The sequence below is a fragment of the Pyxicephalus adspersus genome, chromosome 10, assembly GCF_032062135.1.
Source record: "Pyxicephalus adspersus chromosome 10, UCB_Pads_2.0, whole genome shotgun sequence".
Taxonomy (NCBI): Eukaryota; Metazoa; Chordata; class Amphibia; order Anura; family Pyxicephalidae; genus Pyxicephalus; species Pyxicephalus adspersus.
In genome coordinates, this window is record NC_092867.1 from 39,988,281 (window position 1) to 40,012,410 (window position 24,130).

Sequence of the window (24,130 nt, forward strand, 5' to 3'; positions counted from 1 at the left end):
CTCACAAAAGAAAAGAACTGAGTAGGAAAGTACGGAGGCGTGAACATTTCCCAGATTCCCATGCCTCTCCATGAAACCATTTCACTGTGCTCAAAAGCAGCAGGATGAACATATGGGAAGCTATGAGAAAACAGGAGGGTTTTTTAATAAAAGGACAGTTGGCCGAGATAATGAGCTACAACTTTTTTTTTTATGCATAATGAGAACAAAAAGTTTTGAAAACATTTAATTGTTCTTTTCTGTACCAGAGAGCAAGAATAAAATGGAAGAGAGTTTCACAACTTACACACTGCCAATAGACAGGGCCACGGTCAGAAAATTGAGGGCCCCATATTAGGTAAACTTCCTGGGTTTCTTGGGGTTCCTACAAAACGCAAAATGTTTTTGATCAAGACCTGGTATAGAAGTAACCCTTGTCTCCCTCTGATGGTGGCCCTTCCAGTAGCTGTAAATAGTTTCCTAATATTGGCTATTTGGTACTTAAGTAGGCTCAATGATTGTATTGATGATGTATTTTGTTAAACCAAGAACATTAAAGTCATATCCTTATTCTTAAGCTTTTCTTTATTAGTGGGTCCATATTCGGACACTTCCCGGTAAAGGATGATAACACAAAACTTAATTCCCATCCTTAACGGTTCTTTATTGTTACCCAGTCACATGATCTGGCATAGCCAATACACATTTTAAATGTCCTGCTTATTTAAATATTTATCCAATGTTTGTATAATGTCAAGACATAAAATAGACGCTTCAAGGACATCAGTCCAATATGTCACTAATATTTCATCTCATACAAAACCACAAACTGCATATCATGCCGATACAAAGAAGCACAAACAGAAAAAGCACTAATCTGAGTTTGTTATCATAAGTAACATTTTAAAGCTTTAATAATGGATACAAGCTTATTCAGGTAAACACACATATAAGAGTAGCTTGATAAACTGTGTATTAATCATGTCTTAGAATCTAGTCTCTACTTGTAAGAAAAATACATCTGTTCCCCTCCACAGGAAAAGCTCATTTTAAGCTTCTGGAGCGCGGAATTGAGCGCCAATCTCAAACTAGTGAAGCTCAGCAATCCCAACAGGAAACATCAAGATCAACAGGAAACTATAGTTTCTATGTTGATAAGAATGTGAACTGTGGTATATAAAAGGAAAATGCAACAGAGACAGTTAGGGGAACAACAGGTATGTGTTATATTTCCAGCCAAGTTACAGAAGGAACTATATAAATTGGAAACAAAATTAAGTTTCAACTTGATAAGCTAAATTCATTTTCACTAATGGAAAATGTTTCATTATACATTTTGCAGTCTAGTTATTTGATCAGCATTTTGACGTTTCACATTATTGTGTTCTAGTGCTATGTTCATCAAGTTCTATTCCCGATTTTCATTCTGAAACTGAAAATGCAACAAGAACCTTTTAATACCTAAACCAAATCCAAAAGCTTGAAATGCAAATAATGTGCATAAATAAAGTGATTTTCTAAAGCAGTCATTCTTAACCAAGGTTCAGTGGATCACTAGGGTTCCTCCAGAGGTTGCTGTAGGTTCTTTCAGCTTTGGCTGATTAACCTCTCATATGATGGTGACCTCAGAGTTCTATGGTTAATGCCACTTGACATTCTTTCCACTGACCGACAATGTAAGGTGTAATTTTTTCACTGACCCATGGTTTTAGCATGGGTTCCCCCAAGACCTGAAGAGTCTTTCAAGGGTTTCCCAGGCGTAAAAAGGTTCAACAGGGCTGTTCTATAGGGTGAAATGAAGTTCACCTATTCCTAGTGATCCTCAGTGCTGAATTACTAAAAGGCTGACACAAAGCCCACTGTCGATTCTGAATTGGGGGGGAGGGCACAGTAGGTTATTTCCCCATCTTCTCTCCTGTTCACAGAACTGAACAGAACCGTCTGTGCACTTAACCTTTCCCATCGATAAGACAGCTTAACAAAAAAAATTACCAGGGGTTTCTCAATATATTTAGTGTATTTCTGGTCTCCTGAATCCAGAAATGACATTAGTTTCATTGAATTGGCTCTAGTTCTTGTGATACAGGAATCGGAATAGGCGATTTTACCAACAAAAAATGTTAACACAGCATATTATTTTATCAATCTTTATTTACACCGATGTTTTGCATTTTATATATTAAAAGTAGCATCATTTTCATTTGCTTCTCTTTTTATTCAACATTTTGCTTTCTTTTTATTTATACATTTTCTTTTTTTTTTATAGACATATGAGTTCTTCAAGAAGAAGTTGTTTAAATGAACCTAATGTATTTTGCTACATTTGTGGTAAATATTCTCAGCAAAAGCAGAGACGAAACATTAAAAATTTGTGAAACAAAGATATAACGCATATTTTGGTATTAAACTTGGGGACCAAGGTAAGTATTGGGCTCCCCGTATGGTATGCAAATCTTGTGTAGAGTGTCTACATCAGTGGAAAAATGGAAAACTGAAAAGTTTGAAATTTGGTGTACCTATGGTATGGCGGGAGCCCAAAAATCATCATAATGATTGTTATTTGTGTGCTGTGAATGTAAAAGGTTTCAATAGTTACAAGAAAAAAAAGTGGGAGTACCCTGATTTGGAATCAGCAAGACAACCTGTGACGCACGGTGCTGATGTTCCCATACCAGTGTTCAGTACACTCCCTGATATTCCTGTATCCGACATGGAGGATATTCAGGGTTTGGAGTGTAATCCAGGAGTTAGCATTAGAAGTGAATATGAAAGAAGTGTTTTATCAAACCAGCATTTCTCCCAAGAAGAGCTCATTGATTTAATACGCGACCTAAGTCTGTCCAAAACAAGCATCTGAACTTTTAGCACCCAGGCTAAAGGAAAAGAGCTGTCTGAGACTGAAAGATAAAATAACGGTTTAAAGGACAAGAGAGGTGACACTCCTACTATATTTCAGTGAACATGGAGACTTTGTGTACTGTTGTAACATCCCGGACTACTAGCCCATATGGGAGTACCAGAATACCGAGCAGAAGACTGGCGGCATTTCATAGACAGTTCCAATCGAGGTTTGAAATCTGTTTTACTGCATATTGGCAACTGCTATGCATCAATTCCAAATGGTCACTCAACAAAACTTAAAGAAGAATATAAAAATATCAAAATGGTCTTACAAAAGCTTTGCTATCATGAACACCAATGGTCCATATGCGTTGATTTAAAAAAAGGTGAACTTCCTACTTGGACAGCAAAGTGGATACACAAAGTACCCAGAATCACTGGAAGAAAGTGACATGACCTCCAAGGGAGAACATGAAAAAAGGTTCAGCGAACATCATTAACAATCCAATGGTTGACAAAGAAAAAAAAAATCATTCTCCCTCCACTACACATAAAGTTGGGATTAATAAAGCAATTGGTTGGAGCTCTGAACAAGGACAATGATTGCTTCAAATACATTTGCAGATTCTTCCCTGGATTGAGTATGGAAAAATTAAAAGTAAGAATCTTTGATGGACCCTAGATTCGGAAACTGATAAATTATTCATATTTCACATGTTACATGACTGATACTGAAGCTTCCTCCTGGCATAGCTTTGTCATAGTTGTCAGGAATTTCGTAGGTAACCATAAGGCACAAAATTATGAAAGACGTGCTTTTAAAATTTAAAAATTTGGGTGCCACTATGAGCATAAAGGTACAGTATCTCCATAGCCATTAGCAAAAATTTACAGTAAACCTTGGGGATTTCAGTCAGGAACAAGGGTAGAGGTTCCATCAAGATATAAAGGTGATGGAAGAAAGGTATCAGGGCAGATGGGATAGAGACATGATGGCAGACTACTGCTAGAGCCTTCAACGTGATTGTCCTGATCATCAGCATAAAAGGAAATCATACAAACTAGGTTTTATAATGACTTCTTTGTAATTAGTTCTGTAAATATACTGAATTTAGAATATATTGACATTAATCCCCCTAGCAGTAATCCCAGGGTGGATTTTACCTGCAAATAGCAGTAATGCCAAGTCACACTCGGGGTCCCTTTAACCCTAAAAAAACCCACTTACCCTGCTCCGTTGTCACCCCCTGTCGTCCTGCTGGTTCCCGCAGGTTCTGGGGACATGTCGATCTTCAGCCGCGCAATACAGACATTCTCCATGGATTCATTGTATTGATTGTTTCCATAATTATACCCCACTAAACTAATTAATCAAATGCCTTAATGAAGCTTTGATTAGATAAATAAAAATTAGGTTGGGCAATACAGGTTCAATCAACTAAAAACTTATTAAATAATAATGCTGGTCTCCAAGCAAACTGCCTAATACAAAAAATACTAATGGGAGGGAAAGGATGCATGTTTCTCTCTATCACAGAATGAAATTTACACAGCTTTGCCCAGCAGTACACCTCTTTTGAAGAAGAGGTACCTGGTAATTCTCTGCTGCAGTTTTACTTTCATTTACAGGTCTCCTCAGCCCCCCACCACAGTGGCTGGACATATAAATGGGAAGTAGCATACAAGTGAGCTCCCCATTGCTTGTCAATGAGCTTGTCATTCTACTGCCTCTTATTAGCTTTCTACTGGCATTACACCTGATTGGCTAGGAGCTTTGCTGTACAGTTGACTGGAAGTGGCTGATGCCAAGCTAAGTTTATTTATTTACAGTGTTTGCATTTTGGTCATGCATCCAAAGTCCCGAAACTGTTATAGTATATATACCGTATTTTTCGGACCATAAGACGCACTGGACCATAAGACACACCAGTTTTTTAGAGAAGGGAAATGAAGAAAAAAAAGATTCTGAATTGTATTGATTGTTTCCATAATTATACCCCACTAAACTAATTAATCAAATGCCTTAATGAAGCTTTGATTAGATAAATAAAAATTAGGTTGGGCATTATAGGTTCAATCAACTAAAAATTTATTAAATAATAATGCTGGTCTCCAAGCAAACTGCCTAATACAAAAAATACTAATGGGAGGGAAAGGATGCATATTTCTCTCTATCACAGAATGAAATTTACACAGCTTTGCCCAGCAGTACACCTCTTTCCGAGAAGAGGTACCTGGTAATTCTCTGCTGCAGTTTTACTTTCATTTACAGGTCTCCTCAGCCCCCAACCACAGTGACATATAAATGGGAAGTAGCATACAAGTGAGCTCCCCATTGCTTGCCAATGAGCTTGTCATTCTACTGCCTCTTATTAGCTTTCTACTGGCATTCCACCTGATTGGCTAGGAGCTTTGCTGTACAGTTGACTGGAAGTGGCTGATGCCAAGCAAAGTTTATTTATTTACAGTGTTTGCATTTTGGTCATGCATCCAAAGTCCCGAAACTGTTATAGTATATATAATTCTAAGTGTAGCATTATTTATCACATGTCCTAATTAATCTGCATTATTATTAAAATATAGGTTTAAAGTAAATAAGAGCATCCAAAAGTTTGTTTGAAAGTGTAATTCATATGGTCACAATTCTTTTAGCATCTCCAGTCAAAATCTGAGCATAAACCAACTTTTTTTTTTAACCTGAAAATGTCTTTAGAAAAAGAATCTCTGTTTTATACTCAGGCCATGCCACTGTATGGTGCTGTGTCTTCATGTAAAGTGTATAACAAACCTTCTGAAACATTATAGTTTGTTTTACAGATTACGGGGGCATACAGTGACATCTACTGTATGCCCACGTAATCTCAAGTCAACAATAATGCAGAAAATATCAGCTAAAAGCAAACAACCCACCATAAGAACAAAATAATTTAACCTGAAAAAATAGCTTAAATCAGAAAAACATATATCCCCATTTGTAATGTTTAACTTATACCCTTTTATATAAATGTTTTAAAATAGCACAACATGACTGTATTGACTCACTTTAATTTTACTGGAATATTGTTGACTATAGTTTTGAATGTAAGTCAGCTAAAAGTAGTTAACTCTATTTGTGTTCAGGTTAGTTTTAAATTTGAGATATATATATGTCATAGCTCAAAATGTTTTATTGTTTTTTTGTTCTTAATTAAATATATTTATTATTTGCACTGCAAATTAGTATCACTATCTCCCTGAATTATTCTGGAGTGTTTAAACAATTGACAATATAAGGATTTTTCTTTGCTTACCTCATTCACATAAACCCAGTGGCTGTCCTTTGATGCAAGATTGGTTTCTACCGCCTATAAGAAAAAAATAAACACATTAATATAATTCATAGCAAATGCCGCTTTTTATTATTAGTTTCTAAAGTCACTGTGTAACTAATTAAAATTTTAAAATAAGATCATTTTGAAGAAATCTAATTCTAAAACAAGAATTATGAAGTTGGTGGCATTAATTATGTCACATACAACAGCACTTTTAATTAACTTGAAGGTTGCCCTTGTTAAAAGAACACAGTGAGAAAAGTCATTTTTTACTATAGCAAACAGAACCGTGTGGCACAATTAATCAGCGGGTTATAATCACAGCACATTGTCTTCTAAATATATTTATTTTAATATGTCAATCAAATTTTTCAGTTTAGCCTAAAAAATGTTATTTCTGTCTCCTCACTCCCACTTATGTACAGTATTTTCTACTAATATAAGAACACCCATTAACATGTTTTATACTATTGAACCCAGGTGGTTTTATGATATTGGCCCACAGGAAATAGAACAATGTTCATGAAATTTACACTTTATATCAGACATATTAAAATGCATTAAACAAAGTACAACTAAAGATTCCCGTATGCCAGTCTAAACACATACCAAGTCAAACAAGGGAAACAATCTCAAAGGTGAGCTTGAATAAAAGTTTTGAGGGCCACAGTAAGGTTTAGGCTTGCAATTTTACTCCCCCCTATGCATTTTGCCTGTATAGGTATCTTCAGGGGAGTTTTTAAAATATGTAGTAAGGAAAGGAGCATAGGGGAAAAGCCTGAATGATTGAGGAGACAGGGAACAGACCAGAAAAAGGTTAATAGGTAATATTTTGGGTGAGGTCAAGGTCAGGCTTGAAATTGCTGGGGAGATGGAGGTGAGGGGGGAAATAAAGAGCAGGAAAGTATGGGGGTGGTCACTTGGTTTTTGAAATAGGAAGGGAAAAGGTTCCCACCTGCCTGCCCTTGTATCGGGATGAATTTTGCCACCTTTGAGATTCTCAAGCGTAGTCCTTTTTTGGTGTTGTTACTGGTGAGGTTGGGAGATCCGTCTTTGGTGTGGAGTCTCTAGATTGTTGTGAAGGGGAATTGAGGTTGAAATGGGTTTGGGGTTCGGCTGCACGCAGTGGGGATATCATTCTCAAGTTGGGGGTTAGAGCGGCTGGGAGCAATAAAATCCGTTTTGGAGCAGGTACTGGCAACCAGCAAGGGTTAATGACCATGTTTGGGGCTTTAGAAAAGGGATTGTTAATCTATTAGTATTGTTGTAAATATATGGGTAATTCATGTTAATCGAAGGTTTTTTTTATGCTATTTATGTTGTTAAATATTAATTTTTGACAGAAATGTTAATATTAAAAGGCCTAATGGAATGACCTATTATAGAAACAGCAACTCTTGCTGCAACTTACTACGGCTATGGCTGTGAACCCTGCTCATCTTCTAACTACTATATTGATCAGCAGTAACTCTGAACACATTAGGACATACAACCTCATACTGTTCTTATTTTATGGACTTAAACTCTATTATGTACAATGGAATTGTAACCCGTAATTTTATATTGCGTGCGTGTTCTTTGTGATAAATAACAAGTAAAATTACAAGCTTATGCCTTCAAAACCTTTTTTTCACCTGGCTACTATTTTAGAGGTAAACCCACTTTAAATACCTTGGAAATATAAGAAGTTCCTTCTACCCGATAAAATATTTTAATGTACCAAGTCAAGCTATTATGTGACACAAAACCCTTCTCTGACTATGCCATCTTCATTTGTGTCTTACATGCTCACCCTCCCAGACACTGCAATTCACAGTGAAGGGTTCCTAGCAGCAGTGGGCAGGACATGGTGTGGTCAGGCTACAGGTTTGGGAATCATCTATAGCAATGCCTATAGCCATTTCCCATGCAACATTTTTTAATGTAATGCAATCAAGTAAAGCGATGTGACAAATCTGCTTTTCATTCATTAGCAGTGCAGAACTGTTGCCACTTCATCACAGGTTGACATTAGTGGAAGGCTCAACAGATATTTGTAGGACTTTGCAAAGGGAAGAAAATAAAATTGTAAGTGAAGGTGTACCTATATTTACGTTGTGTATCATGTTTTTAATGAGAGGCCATAGTTCTATTCTGCACCATGCATGCTTTAGTGCATTGTAGTTGCATTCATTTTGAATGGGATTCCAATGCCTTAAGACAACAAGTTTGCAATGCAGTGCACTGCAGGTACAGTCTATGTCTTGCTGGAGTGGATTTGAACCCAAGATAATAAAATTAAGTTAGGAACGAAGACTTAGAATAGCAAACTGATGAGTTAATGAAAGGATTTGTGTGTTAATGCTAATTACAGACTGTATCAGATACGCAATTATTTGTTTTACACCTAGTCCATCACCACAACGTTAATCTAAATAGGTACAATTTCAAACTGCAATTTACAGTAGCATCATGTGCATTACAACAACAAAAAGATCAGTTTCTGTAAAAAAAAAAAAAAAAATATACCTCCTTTTGCTGACGACTATGATTACAGACTTTTTTTTGGTGTTATTGGTATTTTTTTGCATCATTGTCAAATATAAAGCATATATACTGAAAATACTTAGCAAAAAGCAGTTGTCCTCCTGGTTTCCTCCTAAATAAAGGCCTACTAGAACTTGAAAGAGATATTATAGTGGGAAATGGCGGCACCCTCAGACCTACATTATGGATCATTTTCACGATTATGTCAAAGGTTTACCTCCACAGGCATGATGTGCTTACAATATCAATGTAACTCTATTTACCTTACATTGAGGGTCATTTTTGAAAGTCCACATCTAGGTATTGAAAAGTTGAACTATTTGACTATGAAAGATGCAAAGTCAAACTTTGTTTCTTCTTTTTTTATGCTTTCTCAATTTCCTTATTTCATAGATCAAGGAATTTCTGTAAAGTCAACCTGGGACATGGACCATGGACATGGACAGGACCTAAAGGAGGGTTCTCCCCCAAAGTGAAAAGTAGTAACCCCACTGGTCCTACTTACATGATTTTGTCTGAATTTATCAAAGCAGTCCAATAGCCTTGTAGCACTTTGGCAAAGTCTTCATCCCTTTCAGCAATTCCGTATGTGACAGGGGGTTTGCTCAGATAGTGACCTCAGGGCAAAGAGGCACTGTAAAACATAGTGTCTTTGAGGAATTTGAGGTACCAAGCTTATTTAGAAAACAGCATTAACCAGAAATGTCTCCAGTTAGGTACAAATTGAAAAAAAAATCAGCTTACTTCAACTAACACAGTGTTTTACAACATAGTCCATTGCATTGGCTTTGGCTCAGCATGTCTGAATGAGTCCTCATAGTGCTCTTTGCAGAAAGCAACAACATTGGGCCGGATGTATTAAAGCTCTCAAACACTGGATAAAATTGACTATCATGGGGAATTTTCAGTCCTGAATCAGAACCATTCTAGGTTTGCTAGATCACCCAAATTCATCCATCATAGTCTATCTTCTTCAGTCTTGGAGAGCTTTGACCCATTCTATCAGTTCACAACAAGGTACAGAGTGTCCCAATCACCCAACACAGACAATTAATGTGAGTTTTCCCAGGCAGATAATAACAAACCAGATAATGTTCTGGAAGGTGGAGTATTGGATTGGGTGTCCATCAGGAGACTGACGTACATTTTTCACCAGTCCTCCCTGGATTCCACAACCACCCCAATCTACATCATAGGTGATACATATTGCCCTTCCCCAACCTTTCAACCCCCAACCAAATGCCTCACCAGGCATTTGTGACCACAATTTGTCGCACGTAAAAAAAAAAAAATCTAAATGCAAAGATGATACATTTACAGACATAAACTAGACTGGGTACATCCAATTCCTTTAAATACCAACAAAAGCCAAAAATGAACAAAGCAAATTCTCAAAGCAACCATGTTGAAAAGTATAAGGTAAAGTAATAACTAATAGCATTGGAAATGGATTTTCCCACTTTAAAACCCTTTTGTGTACCTATAGTTAGGCAGTTACAGGACTCTTTGGGCCTTTTAGCTTCCTCTTAACAAGCGGAGGTCTTAAAATTGGTCACCACCTACTTCAAGAGTCCTTTTCCACCTCATGTAGACATGTTATGCAGGGATGCTGGAAAATATAGTCTGGCAACTACTTTTGGCATCATGAGCACATGCAATTGACCCTTTTTCCATGCAAGTTAAGAGAGAAAATTCATGGCAGTAGAGCCATCTTCCTTCTAGAGTAGGGGCTCTGTCCCTGTCGCAGATGTTTTCGGCCTGTTGTGTAAAACTGTTGTCACCATGTAGAAGTCTTTATTCTTCTAACAAAGTCCTGGAAAGTGGTAACAACCCAGTGAGCATTCTCAACCAGACCTGCTCTAACCAATTCTTTGACTTGACATACTCTATAAATATGTTTCCAGCAGCCATAATTTAGTGTCATCAGGGAGTAACCACTTAGTCCTCCCCTATATATAAAACTGCAGTACTTTAATAAGCCAATAAAAATCTCCAGGAACATACATTTTTGTGTTGGTTTATCCATTATTCACGTGGAGATCATCAAATAGAACCCCAGTGCTCAATGAGACCACAAGGATCTAAGACACTCAACAGTGCTGTAGTTTTACAAGAATCTGAAGATCGGAGTCTTTTTCCAGTAGGTATTTAAATGAAAATACATTTTTAGCAACAAAGTTGCTTTAAAAGAGGTGCTAAGCTGCAGGCATTAGGTACATTCTATAACTACATCTCCAAAGAAATATTTACCAATGATTTACCATTCTGACCCTGCCAAGTGACAAATTACTCATTCTCTGTCAGCTTGCAGTATAAATAACGAACCATATTATAAATAAGCATGTTACATAATTTAAGTTATTGGCTTCTCTTAGAAGAAGGTTAGTGTTTATCGACATCAACGTGCACACAGATGTTCATTTCGTTTGATGCTGGATTTAAGGTAAGTACACCATGGAAAACAAGTCAAGACAGGTCATTGCACATTACAAAGCAAAACAACATACCATGGCAAAAGAAAGGAAAAAAATCCCCAAAGGCACATTCCTGTGCAAATAATAATATAAAAAAATGTACAGCATGGCTGGTTATACACAAAGATGTTGCAAGCTATTTTTATGCAGAATGCTAAAGGCACTTTGCAAATGATATCCTCTCTCTTGAGAACACATTTTTAATTCAAGCATTAGGAATATAAGCCTTAATATTATATGTATTGCAAGCTAAGTATTTGTACACGTTGTGATTTTATAACATAAGTTGTATGTTTTCTCTATAACAACAACTTGACAATTTATGCAAAAAAATCATTTTTTCCTTTTCTGTGAACTATATTTATATAGCTTTTTAAAACTATTTATCCATTTCAATTATTTCCGTTTAAAAGTTACTTCCTTAGAAATCATATATTCATGTATTATCTTATTCAAACGTGAAAAGGTGCCTCTGGAAAACAGCTTTTCTAAGAGAAAAAACAGTTTGTATATAAAGAACAAACTATGATCACACTAAGACAAAAGCGATAGAATAATAAACCACTTAAATCAGTTAAAATCACTTTTCGCAATCCAGACCTAAAGTAAAAAAAACAATGAGTCTGTTTATAATGTTTTAGAAGTCTACTTTCCAAGAAAGTAGCTACAACTAAAGAGTGAAAAGGGGTCATCAATAGTGCAAAATGGGCCATATCACCCAACTAAACTAGTCTGCAAAAGCCCATGGGAACATTGGTTTTGGATGAAGCATACAAAAAACTATGACCATTCTGCCTAGCTAATATAATTACCCTTTCTTGAGTTTTTAAAACTTGGATGCCCAGACGAACTCTAGTATTGTTGAGATACCCTGCCAATAGCAATACTGATATTGGCAAGGGTCATTTTACAAATAAATTTCTGCTGCACTCAAAAATTTCTATTTATTACTGTTAAATATTTTTAAATAATTTTTCCAAAAATGACTAGAAAAAATATTTGGTCAACTGACTACCTGAATATACTGAACGACCAGGTTTTTCCATCAATGGATTTTTTTTTGTCCCTGATTTTATGGCATACAGCAAGATGACAATGTCAAAATGACAATTGTGAAAAAGCAGTTCAGGGAGCATGAGACATTTTCATACATGGATATCCCACCAAAGAATCTAGATCTTAAACCTATTGGGAATCTTTGGGATGTGCTTGAGAAGACTTTACGCAGAGATCCAACTCTTCCATCATCATTTCAAGACCTTGGTTAGAAATTAATACAACTGTGGATGAAATTTATTGTTCTGGCATTGCATAAGCTTATCACAATAATACACAGTAACATAGTAAATAAATGCCCTAATTAAAGCTAAAGGCAATCCTACTTAATGTTAGAGTGCATGATTTTTTTTTGAAAGGGCAGTGTATACAACATAAGGAAAGCATAAATGAGGGGACACCTAGAATTATGCACAAGGTATTCAAAAGTTATCATCTGCTACAGAAAATTAACTAATAGAATTACTGGTGAAATGCAGGCCTTGTGTCTATGAGCAACCTACTAATATTTTTCATATACACAGAAGATAATGGAATTTTTCACATACTCCAATAAACATGGTAATGGGGATATAATGTAGTCTGAAATAACATGGACAAAATATACATTATCTCTTTCCAGTACATAGACAACCTATGGCATTGCCAGGTTGTATGTAATAAATTCCCTGTATACAACTGACATTTTGGACATAAATCATCACTTCTCAATGTAGGCTTACATTAATTTTTAGGCGTTAAATAGGTTTGATAAACCCATATCAGCTGAGGCAAACATGAGTATGAGTATGATTTATAGAAGCCTTCTGAATCTTTTTTTTTAAAAAACATTACCCATTGATCTTCTGTCAAAACTCCAGTATCCTCAACTTGGCACTGTACAAGTATTGAAAGAAAAGGTTAAGAAAAGGTTAACAACTTTTCAGAAATGGTTCACATAGCAGGTCATCCCAAGCGAAATGAGCATGTCAAGTCAAGAGACTAGTGTAAATAGAGAGGAACAGACACTTATCCAGAGGAACTATTAAGGTGGACCATACCATTACAGAGGGGTAAGTCGGGATATCAGAAAAAAAAAAATGAAAAGAAGTGACCCCAATCCAGAAGAGTTACTAAAGTGAGTCATACCAAAAGAGCAGCAAGTCAGGACACCAAGGGAGAACATAAAAATTGACATATATCTAAGAAAACTAACGAGTGGGTCATACCATTGCAGACAAGGATACCATGTCAGGAAATTGGCCAAAATCTCAGCAATACAGCAGCTTCCTCCACCCTTCTCGGTAAAATAGCAGTCATCCATTGAGTGCCGAGAATTTTATGTTTGGAGAATCCCACGCGCTTAAAACTCAACAAATGGCTGCGAACGTGGAAACATTGTTGCTTACTTCATAACCCATTCGATGGGTCGATAGGGAGTCAGGAACCATAGAAAATAAAGAGGAGGAAGAAAAGTGACTTGAATAGTGTTGGCACCAAGGTAACTGTAATTTCGAATTTGTTTACCACTAAAATAATATGTAAATGCAAAGCATGGCTTATCATTTAAATACTTTTGATTACTGACCTAATCATTCAAAAACAGAAATTGATTCATTGTTTAAACTTTCCCAATGTTCCAGCCTGCTCTTCTTTATATAATTTATATGACTCTTGGCATTACTGCTTTATGTTTTTATTTTATTAATGCTTCATTCAATAGATTGAGCTTCCTATAAAACACTGAGTCATGTGCACTTTAACAAATTCACACTCAAAATGCCCTGCAAATTAATTTCTCACTGAGTGCATTTGTGTTGTGTTGATAACAGCATTGCTGTGAAGATGGAAATTTCTGACCAAGCAAAGTCCTGCTGTTATTAGTATTTCATTTGCTGGCTACTTGCCATTACATATTCTGCAATGGCTATGTAGAGAGCTGGCTTGAAAGCAGCATGTGGAAAAAGAACTCATGGATCGTTATAATGATGGTTTGTCCAGCCAAACTATCTGAAAATGGTCTCTTCACCGTTATAATCTTTCAAGAGCAAAATGCTGCAAATTTTAGATTCATTCGGTCTAAAAAATCAAACTAAAGAGTACTTTGATTCTAATGAGTGACCTAATCCACACTATCAACAATAAGGAATAGCATACTTTTATATTAGGTTTTAAAGGACAACCATACTTTTAAAGCATATTATTAGTTTTTAATAAATCCATTGATATCAATTAATTTTGCACAAATAACCTATGTCTTTTATGTTTCCCTCATTTTATATCTAGATTAGTTTAAATATATTCTGTTTTTTATTTAATTTGTGCTTTATTGTAGATATGAAGTCTAAACTAGGAAGGGACCTACTTTAAATACTTTTTACATTGAAAGTCTTCAGTGTAAATTATGATTTATATATTGCATTGCACTCATGCAGTCAAGAGAGTTCACAAACTGCAAGAAGAAGCCAACCTCTGCAAAATGTAAGACCGTTTTAAGGAAACCCGACTCAACTTACATAAAGCCAGTGGATAAACCTGACACTATTTAAATACAGATATTGTTTGTTCCACACATCCATTGTTTTGAAGGTAACCACCAAAGCCAACATTAAAGCCAATTTCTTTTTGGAGCCCCTCTACTACCGGATAAAGCATAGAGACCCCAGAATGAGATTAGCATGACATCAGCTTGGAGGCTTACCCTTCCTAATAATGGATATGGTAACCCAAGAATATGTATTTGGAAGGTTGTATGTGTATCTGTTACGTTTATGTGAGTTGAGTTGGGGTTCTTTTCCTTTCTGTTACTCATGATTGACCTTGCCTGTGAGATTCCTACATGCATGATTGAGTAAACCAGGATTTTTTTTTATATAAACATTTTTATTAAAGTAAAACACATCAACAAAAACAGTGTACAATATCAATAATACAATGGTGAGAGTAGATGATTACAACATCACAATTAAGGTAAATCACATGGAAATCATTGGTAGAAAAAGTAACATTACACATGCAGAGACTCAAAAATACAACCACATTTGAGTATATAGATTTGTGCCAGAACTCAACAGAGAAGACCTAGGTAAAAGGGCTAAGCGTAGATTGGTCAGATGGAGTCACATACATCAGAGGGTATTTGAGAAGTAGCCTATACCTGTATCAGGATGTCAATTGGAAAGACTGTACGACTATGTGTTTAATGAGAGACGGAAGAGTATCTAAAAAAAAAATACTTCAAAAAAATCACTCCACTTTAGATTACTTATCTAGGGAGGCTTCAATCCACTTCATTTGAAATACAAACATAGGTTTATCAAGAAACAGGCTGAGGGTAGAGGGACAACCAGTTGTTGGGGATTGCTTTTTTTTTGCAACCAGGGAAATAATAGTTAATAATAATGAAATAATACTTTTTTTAAATAAACTTGATATTTCTTTGTCTAATACACATTTTTAATTAATTTAATATATATATAGCAATAAAACTTCACTTATCAGTAGACACGGGATGTATGCATCATTATGAAAGCATAGTTTTTACAAGAACGAAACGACAAACACTTTGTGTTGTGAATTGTGTATATCCACGGAATTTGATTATCTATAAGTTCATTTAAAATTGAATTTATTCATGATATTTCTAAGCTAAGACAAAATTTGTTAAATATGAGACCTCTGTTTTAATAAGTCAGAAACTTTGGTAGGTGAATATTTTCACTACTAAACTCTTCGGAAAAAAAAACAACTATTTAGTATTGTAAAGGCAACAAAGAATTTCTGTTAGATGCATTTGTTTAAGTGGATAGGTGACCCAAAAGTGGGGAGGTCATTCAGCACATAGAGTAAATGCAGTCTAATTCTCTGTGAAGGGCACCGCATTTTAGACTGCGGACAAAGGCTTGATGGCACCCGCGTCAATGACAGCTTTTAAAAGAATAGTAATTCCTTTCAAGGTACAGATTTTTCTTTTGACAAAAGCATAATGTGTTTCCTTCTTTTATTTACATAAAGATAATTTATTTGTGAAATGTTAAAAAAAAAATCCATATTATTCTGCTAGAGAAAAAGGTCAGAATAAAAAATTGTCTGAGTTTGGTAGACCCTTTGTGTATTCAGAGGCTACACTAAATAGGTAAGACAGATGTTAGGGCAGCCTAGGTCCTTTGACATTTGGTCAAGGTGGATGATGACAGTAGCCTTGGTAGACTTATGGGCAGGATAGATGGAGGCAGAGTCCTGCAACGACAGACAATAGCAAAACTAGCAGAATGAAAATAAGGATAAGAACAAACAAACTTGGTCTCACAGCAGCCAATGAAAGGCGGGTTTTCCTCAGGACAGGAACAGTTAGACTAACCCACTGACCAGATTAAAGCCAAGTTTTTATTAATCTAGTCATTCTTGGGGAGCTGAAAAAGCCCCTTCCTAATGGTCAGCATCCCCTGAAGTTCCCCGAGTCTGATTTATGCCACGCAGGTTTCTAGAGTGAGCCTATGAATGAATTATGTTGGATCTTAAAACCCCAACCTAATACCCACCAGCCACTGCTAGGCACACATAAATGCTAACAAGATATAATGCATAGGTGTTTGCATATGTTTGTGCGGGCAATTGCTTGTGGTTGCAAAACGTGCTTTGCTTTCTTAGGTTTTATTAAAATTACCAAATTTTTGTAAGCTGTTGGAGTGGTTAATCACTCCTGGATGCCACATGTAGTGTCTAAAAAAACACTACATTTACCGCAATCAAATTAAAAATAAATAAATAAAAAACAAACCAAATATGCTTTTTTGGGGAGGCTAAATTCAGTAAACTGCAGCTGTGTCACTTTAAAAAAATAGCCTAATAGATATTATAAATGAGCTCAACCCCAGTGATTCAATTATTAAATTCTTCTTTTATTTTTCTAATGCTTTAAATACCTAGTATTTAATAAACCATATCTCTATCTGTAAACCATATTGTAAAAGGTTTCATTATCACTTGTAACAAGAAATGAAACGCATTGCTAAGAGCTTCACCTATATTGGTTCTCAGTTGAACACCCTCAGAGCCCTGATCATTATTGGACTTTAATGCTTGTATTAGGGTTGAGCGAGAATGCCTCTGATATTTTGGCGAAAATCTCCCCAAACTTCTGACAGGTCTGCGAAATTCCAGCAAACCGATTTCACGAATTCCATTGAAGTGCAGGTTGCCATGCCTGTGGACTGTGACAACAAATTCCCACACTCCCTGGGCTGTACTTACCAACCCAGGGAGTGTGGGAACTTGTGGTCACAGTTGATTGGAGGCACGGGAGTGCTGCCAATCAGCTGTCACTGCAGGTGAACTCTCATTGGAATTTCTCCATTGAGAGTTCATCTGAGTTTAGTTCCCACGATCACCAGGCTGATAAGGACAGCCCGTGGAGCGTGGAAACTTGTGGTGACAGCTGATTGGAGCCATGCAAGTGCTTCCAATCAGCTGTGACTGCAGACGAACTCTCAATGGAGTTTCTGTAAGCGAGAAAGGCCCGATTCGTTGCTGGATCGAAATTAAAAATTTTGCTCGCTCATCCCTAGCTGGTATTACAAAGCACAAGGTTTTCCCTGAATGTAAGAAACTGTGCAGTCAAAAAGTAGATATTAGAAAGAGTCAGAAGAATACCAATAGCTAAATGTAATGAAAATCAATGCACACTTTCAAATGCTTAAGAAGAAAACGACCCTGAAGCCTTAGATGCTTGGTATGATTTCCAACACTATTAGGTATTCAACGTAGTGCTGCAAAATGTATTTATTTGTTAGAAAATGATCCATTCCAGGTTTTTTGGATCACCCAGGTTCACTGATGAAAGTGTATTATTTCCATCCTTGGAAAGCTTTAATAAAGCAGGACCATTGTCTTTAAATGCAATGTATTGGTTGTGTAGTTCTTACTCCAGAGGAAGAAAAGTAACAATGTGGCTAGAAGCAACATGTCACTTCCAGAAACCACAATGCAATCCTACTACAACAGTAAATCAGTTTATTCTGAATCTGAAGTTAACCTAAAAGTACATAACCTTTCATAGAGAGCAAACATGTTGTAAAATAGAAGAGCTGTCCTTACTGACTTTTTCAGTGGCTGACATAAATATCTATGGATCTGGTATGCTATGTGTAAGTGTGGATACTTTTTTGACTTTACTAAGTTATATGCTTGTTTCAGGTCATTGACATAATAGGGAACCCAATCATATGTTTAAGCTTGCACCTTTAAAACATATCAGCAGTGTCAATTACCATATTAATATTTTGACAGATGCTCTGAAAATGGCATTGCTATGACCCTAAAAAGGTTTTGTTTATGCTTTCTTTTCTCGCTTCAATTCTGACACAGAAAAATAACAATTTGTTTTTCTTATGCAGAGATATTTGAACAGAAAAACAAATATATTTTGATTTTGAAATGAAACTTCATGAACTGGGCTGACTCTCAAACAGTAGGCTCTCAACTGGGTACCTGCAATTCCAGCTAGAGATGACTAAGAAGCCGGATTCATAAACAGATTCAGGTTATTGGCAGTAAATCAGGTGCCGATTGCAATCCAAATGCACAGTAGTGTAGGAAAGTATTTACAGAATTGTAAAAAAAAAATGCCAAAATTGACAAAAGTAAACAACTCACTCTGTAAGTAGTAATTAAAGAGGAACCAACCAGTTTGGGTGGACCAAGGGTCTCTGTACATTTCACAATTTCCTAAAGATACAAACCTGATAGGAGTAATTAGCATTGCACAGGAACATTGGAAACACAATTAAGTACTGTCCATGATACTATTTTTGTACTTTGGGAGTTCTACCCTCACTTATTTTGTGGCCCAAGCAGTAGCCTTAAACAGGAACATATAGGACTTCCCCATGTAGGGGTTTCCTTTGAGAACAACTGTTACAGAAGGTTTTTTATTCTACACCTTTGTCCTTCTGTAAGCAAAGGCTAAATATTGACTTCACTACATTACTATTTACAGAGATGTATGCATTTCTATGAATAACCTTAAGTACTATGCACTTAAAAACCAAATCATTAAATACACCCCCTAGCCAAAAAAGGTTTCCAAAGGTCTTGGGGCAGTGTAATGATCTAGGGTTGATCATTTGGTCAGGTCTAGGTTCAATAGGATTTTGAGGAGTTTTTGATTCATATGTGATAATTGGATGTATTTGGCCTATAAAGTCCAACTTACTGAGTTGAATCCTCAAAATCCTATTGTTTATTAGATAAGGGATGTTCCCATGTAATAAATAGGTGGTTGGTCATTCTTGATGCAGGTCCAGGCTCAGCAATGTTATATGCCCAAAAATAGGTCATCTGTTTTAAATCCACTGAATGACCAAATGTTTACATCAATTCCCTGATGCCATGGGCAAATTACGAGATGACCATACTGTAATACTGTAATCTTGACCTAATAAAAGTTTATATGAAACCCCCAAGAAAGTTTTCCAAATAAAAGCATACATCTTGTAGTTCCAGTTCCCAGGCAAACTGCTTCATCTCCCAGAGGCACAAGTATTGTGTTATATTAAAAAATGAAGTCTGAAAGGATGCTGTGTCACCGATGAGGGGAGGGAACATTGAACCTCCCTGGAGATCTGATTATATGAGTAATTTTGAATGTCAAAGCAGTACATTCTGTTTAAATTTCCTGCCCGGTCACCCCCCCAGCGCACCAGCCCTGCACGCTCACACATCCCATTGATCACGCTGGGGATATGAGGGAAACAGATGCTGGGGGGACATTGCTGGAGGACACCGCAGGCTCTTGGGGACCAGGTAAGTCCTTTACAATGCCACCCCAAGTGTGGCTCAGGGTTACCACTTTTGGTACTGAAATTTAACCTAGAACCACACTTGGGATTACTGCCAGGGAGGTTAAACCAGATTTGATGGATTTGCTAATTTTTTATAATAGATTAGTATATATATCTTAAGCCAAAAGTTATAATCCCAGATAAATAATTTCAGATAAAACATTAGATCATTATTGACTAATGAAAAGAACCTCAGATAACAGTCATAAACACAATGCCTTCAGTCTTTATTGGATGGTTGTTGGAGTGTAGTTGTCTGTGTGATCATTAATTAGCTTATTTTGAATACCTGTTGATTAATCGTTAATTCTTTTTCTCTGATAAATAAATATCTTGTTGTTTAAGATCTGTGTGATTATTAAGCTAGTAGAGACTTAGTACAGATACTGCTCTCAAAGAAAAGGGATAACATAAGGGAAACAGGAATTTTTCCTTCAATTGTTAAGTTTGATTTTTTTTCATAACTAGAAATGTAAATTCCTCATTCTGACCTGTAATGCCTGGGGATCTGTCAGCTCGGCTCCCCTGATTGCTTTTGCAGCCCTTTAATAGTTGTATGTGTTCTTGGATAAAGTTTCTCTAGCCAAGAACACAGGAGTCCTGTGTTCCTGGATAGAGAAACTCTATTTAGGAACACATAATACAGGGGGGCAACAGGAATGGGAGGATTGCTGTTGCAGCCCTGTATTATGTGTTCCTGGTTGTGAGTCTCGCTGGCTGCTCAAGAATGAATGAAGCGTGGGAAAAATCCTCCTGATTTTTCCCACCGCCACGTTCATTCATAAACGCAAGCCGCATGACTCACTCAGGGGAGGAATACCGCAGCTGAATTTATGAATATAGCCGCAAGAATCCTCCTCTCAGTGTGAAATCCCTGGGCACTACAGGTCAGAATGAAGGCTTGTACTTATTCTGACCTCTAGTGCCCGGGGATCGCTCACTGACAGGAGGATCCCACAGCTGTATTTATGAATGAAGCCGCTGTGATGGTCCTATAGTGATTTCCTGGATTTCCAATGGTTTCGCGAAATCTTGCTGACCCATCGGAACTTCGAGGAAATTTTTGCGAGAATGCCAGAGGTATTCTCGCTCATCCCTAGTCAGGAATTTGTATTGTATCTAACCAGATAGACCTGGTTCAGTGCCAAGCCTTAGGCGTCCAAAGAAAAAAGGATTACCGTATTTTCCGGCGTACAAGACGACTTTTTAACCCGAAAAATCTATGACAAAGTCAGGGGTCGTCTTGTACGCCGGGTACCAGTACTTACCTGCAGCGTCCGGTGTCCCCGCGAGTCCCCTCTCTGGTCTGGCGTCCCTGCGAGTCCTCCTGTGCCTCCTTCTGTCTTCCTGCTTTTCAGCTTACACGAGTCCTGTGCAGGCTCGCGTTGCTTCACAGCAGGACTCGTGTAAGCTGAAAAGCAGGACGTGAGCCTGGATTGGCTCTCCAGTGGAGAGCCTGGATTGGCTCTTCACTGGAACACGCCCATTCATTAAAGGAACGTGCCCATTCATTACTAAGAACTAGTAGTGTACAGTTCTTTCTGCCTCTCAGTTCTCTCACAATAGTGAGATCTGACAGGCAGAAGGAACAGTACAATACTGGGCATATAACACGACCCCCAAATGATTGGTTAGAGTGGGGGGTCGTCTTATACGCCCAGTCGCCTTTTACACCGGCAAATACGGTATGTAAAATCATCAATAGGATAAAGAGAAAAGAGGTAGAGAGAAAGAAGGATTGTTTTAGGTACAAAAAGAAGATAGAAGTCTAAAAACATAATTACTTAATTCCATTCAAAAGGAGTATCTAAAGTTATTCATGTGTAACCCATGGTGTAAAAACATGGCATATACAGTTTTTTCACATGGTACTATACATTAGTACGAGGTGATGGAGATCTTTTACAAACTTGTATGAATGATCGGGGTCAAATAGCGAGTCTCATCCTGATGCGTTTTGCCTAAAAAAGGCCTCCTCAGGGGATTTTGTCGGGGCTGGCAGACCCATAGGTTTTAGGACTGATTTTTCGATTCACCAAACTGCTATGAAGATAGTAAACTTGCACTGGTTGGGTTACAATAGTTGTTGCTGTGGTGTGTTCCAGCAGAAGCTATCCAAAAAGTATTTCAAAATAGGGGTGTATTATGGAGAACCATGCAACGAGGGTAAAGTCTGGGTGACATATTGAAATTGTTTCAATTAGGATTAGGGATATTTATTTTCCATGGGGTAAATTATGAGACTGAAGACTTGGAAATTTAATTGGGCTTCAGAAACTGTAAATTGCAGAAGAGGGTAAATTACTTTAAAAAGGGTTTTGAAGATGATGTGATAATGAAAGGGTTAGGTAGGTAGTATTCCTAAATGAGAGATAAACTATGTTTCATTGGTGGTATGAAGCAGGGTGTCCGCAACCAGCCACAAACCTAAAAGAAGCCTTTTTTCTCTCTACCTCTTTCTCTTTTCCTATTGATTATAGTACTATATTGATGCAATAGGCACTCATGTGATCATTTGAAAAACAATTGCCTCTTATCTCTAATTTTGTTGACTTTTCTTTTTTTGTTTGTTTGGTTTTTTTTACACTCGTTTGCCAATCTACACACAGTATTTGAACTATTTATTTAGCAGAAATGTGGTATTTTCATAGAGAACATAATAAAACTGAAGCGTTCATTTCTCCAGAGTAAACAATCTAGCAAGATAACTGGAAATCCTGAAAAAGTCAAGTACAAGTTAATTTCCTCAAATAATTTGACCTCCAGGTCAGTACAACGGCAACAATACAATAAAGCTTCGAAATAACTTTAGTTCAGAAACCTGTATTAAGAAGTCCCAAGGTGATGTTCCAGCAAATAAAGGACAAGGCCAGAAGTTCATCATAATAACTCTAAATCAATGTTAAAATAATGTTTTAGCAGATGAAGACCACACTACTACACTATCACATTAACATTTGATAATAACATTTGACTTTAGCGTTAGCGTTGGCCATAACTATGTGATAATATTGTGTGTGACAATTCAATTTTCGAAAAACAAATATACATATCGCTACTGTTTAATAGTACATTTAGGTTCAACAGTGGAGAAATGCATATATTTTGTCTTGTAAGACAAAATACATCTATTCCTGCTCTTGTAAGAGCTTAAAAATATGGCTACCATTTTTCCATTCAAGATCCAGGTAATCTACTAAAATGAATATGGAATTTAAGGGCAACTTGCAGGCTCTGAAAACACTACGTTGAGAATAATAGACATCTTTAATATATGTAGTGGTTAAGAACATTAATTGAACATGTAGACCTTTGTAGTCCTGTATGCAAATATATCATTATTTGTGATAAATTGATGCTTGGAAATGTTGTAAGATATCCTTTTTTTAGGTTTCTTTTCGCTAAGGTGACCTATCTCAGGAGTTTTCAACCTTTTTAACATGGGGAAACCCTTGAAATAACTTTCAGGTCTTCAAGGAACCCTTGCTATATTTACTCTATCCATAGATCACAGTATATTAACATGGTCATCAGTAAGAAGTTACATTGATAACCAGTGCGAAGAACAGTTCCTACAGATAGCCAATTTAGATCACTAGTGTAAGTTAAATTGACCTGCTCATTGCTCAAGGAACCTCTAGTACTTCTGGAGCAACCCAAGGGTTCCATGAAACCCTGGTTGAGAAACACTGCTGTATACACTGGAGCTCAATCTGTGGCATTTGGTACCACCATGTAGTGGGATCATTGGTTTACAACGGAGCTGTAGGGCACTAATCTCTAGTAGTCCTTTGCATGCAGTCCCAGTTTTGAGCATCAGTTCACAAAAAGGACATTGTGGAATTGATGAGATTGCAGAGAAGGGGAACTAAACTAATAAAAGGAATGGAAAAGCCCAGCTATGAGGGGAGATTAGCTGAACTGAATCTATTCCTCCTTGAGAAGAGACATTTGAGGGGGTATATGATCATCTTATATAAATATATATAGTATATATATAAAATTTCTAGAAACACAGAATCTAACTGGGTATTAAGGATTTAAAGTAAAGATAAATGAGACCTTTGATCCAGGGAAACCTGCTGAAATCAGAAGGAATTTTTTTCCCCTGTTGAAGCAAATT

The 24,130-nt window shown here is 36.8% G+C and overlaps 1 protein-coding gene across 1 annotated transcript in view; it reads right to left on the reverse strand.

The window, feature by feature from the left end:
* Positions 1-24,130, reverse strand: part of GRID1 (glutamate ionotropic receptor delta type subunit 1) — a 577,805-nt gene that overhangs the window by 144,704 nt on the left and 408,971 nt on the right. Inside the window, 1 exon segment of the mRNA XM_072424179.1 lies at positions 6,111-6,164. Within this exon segment, the coding sequence (XP_072280280.1) occupies positions 6,111-6,164 (54 nt within the window).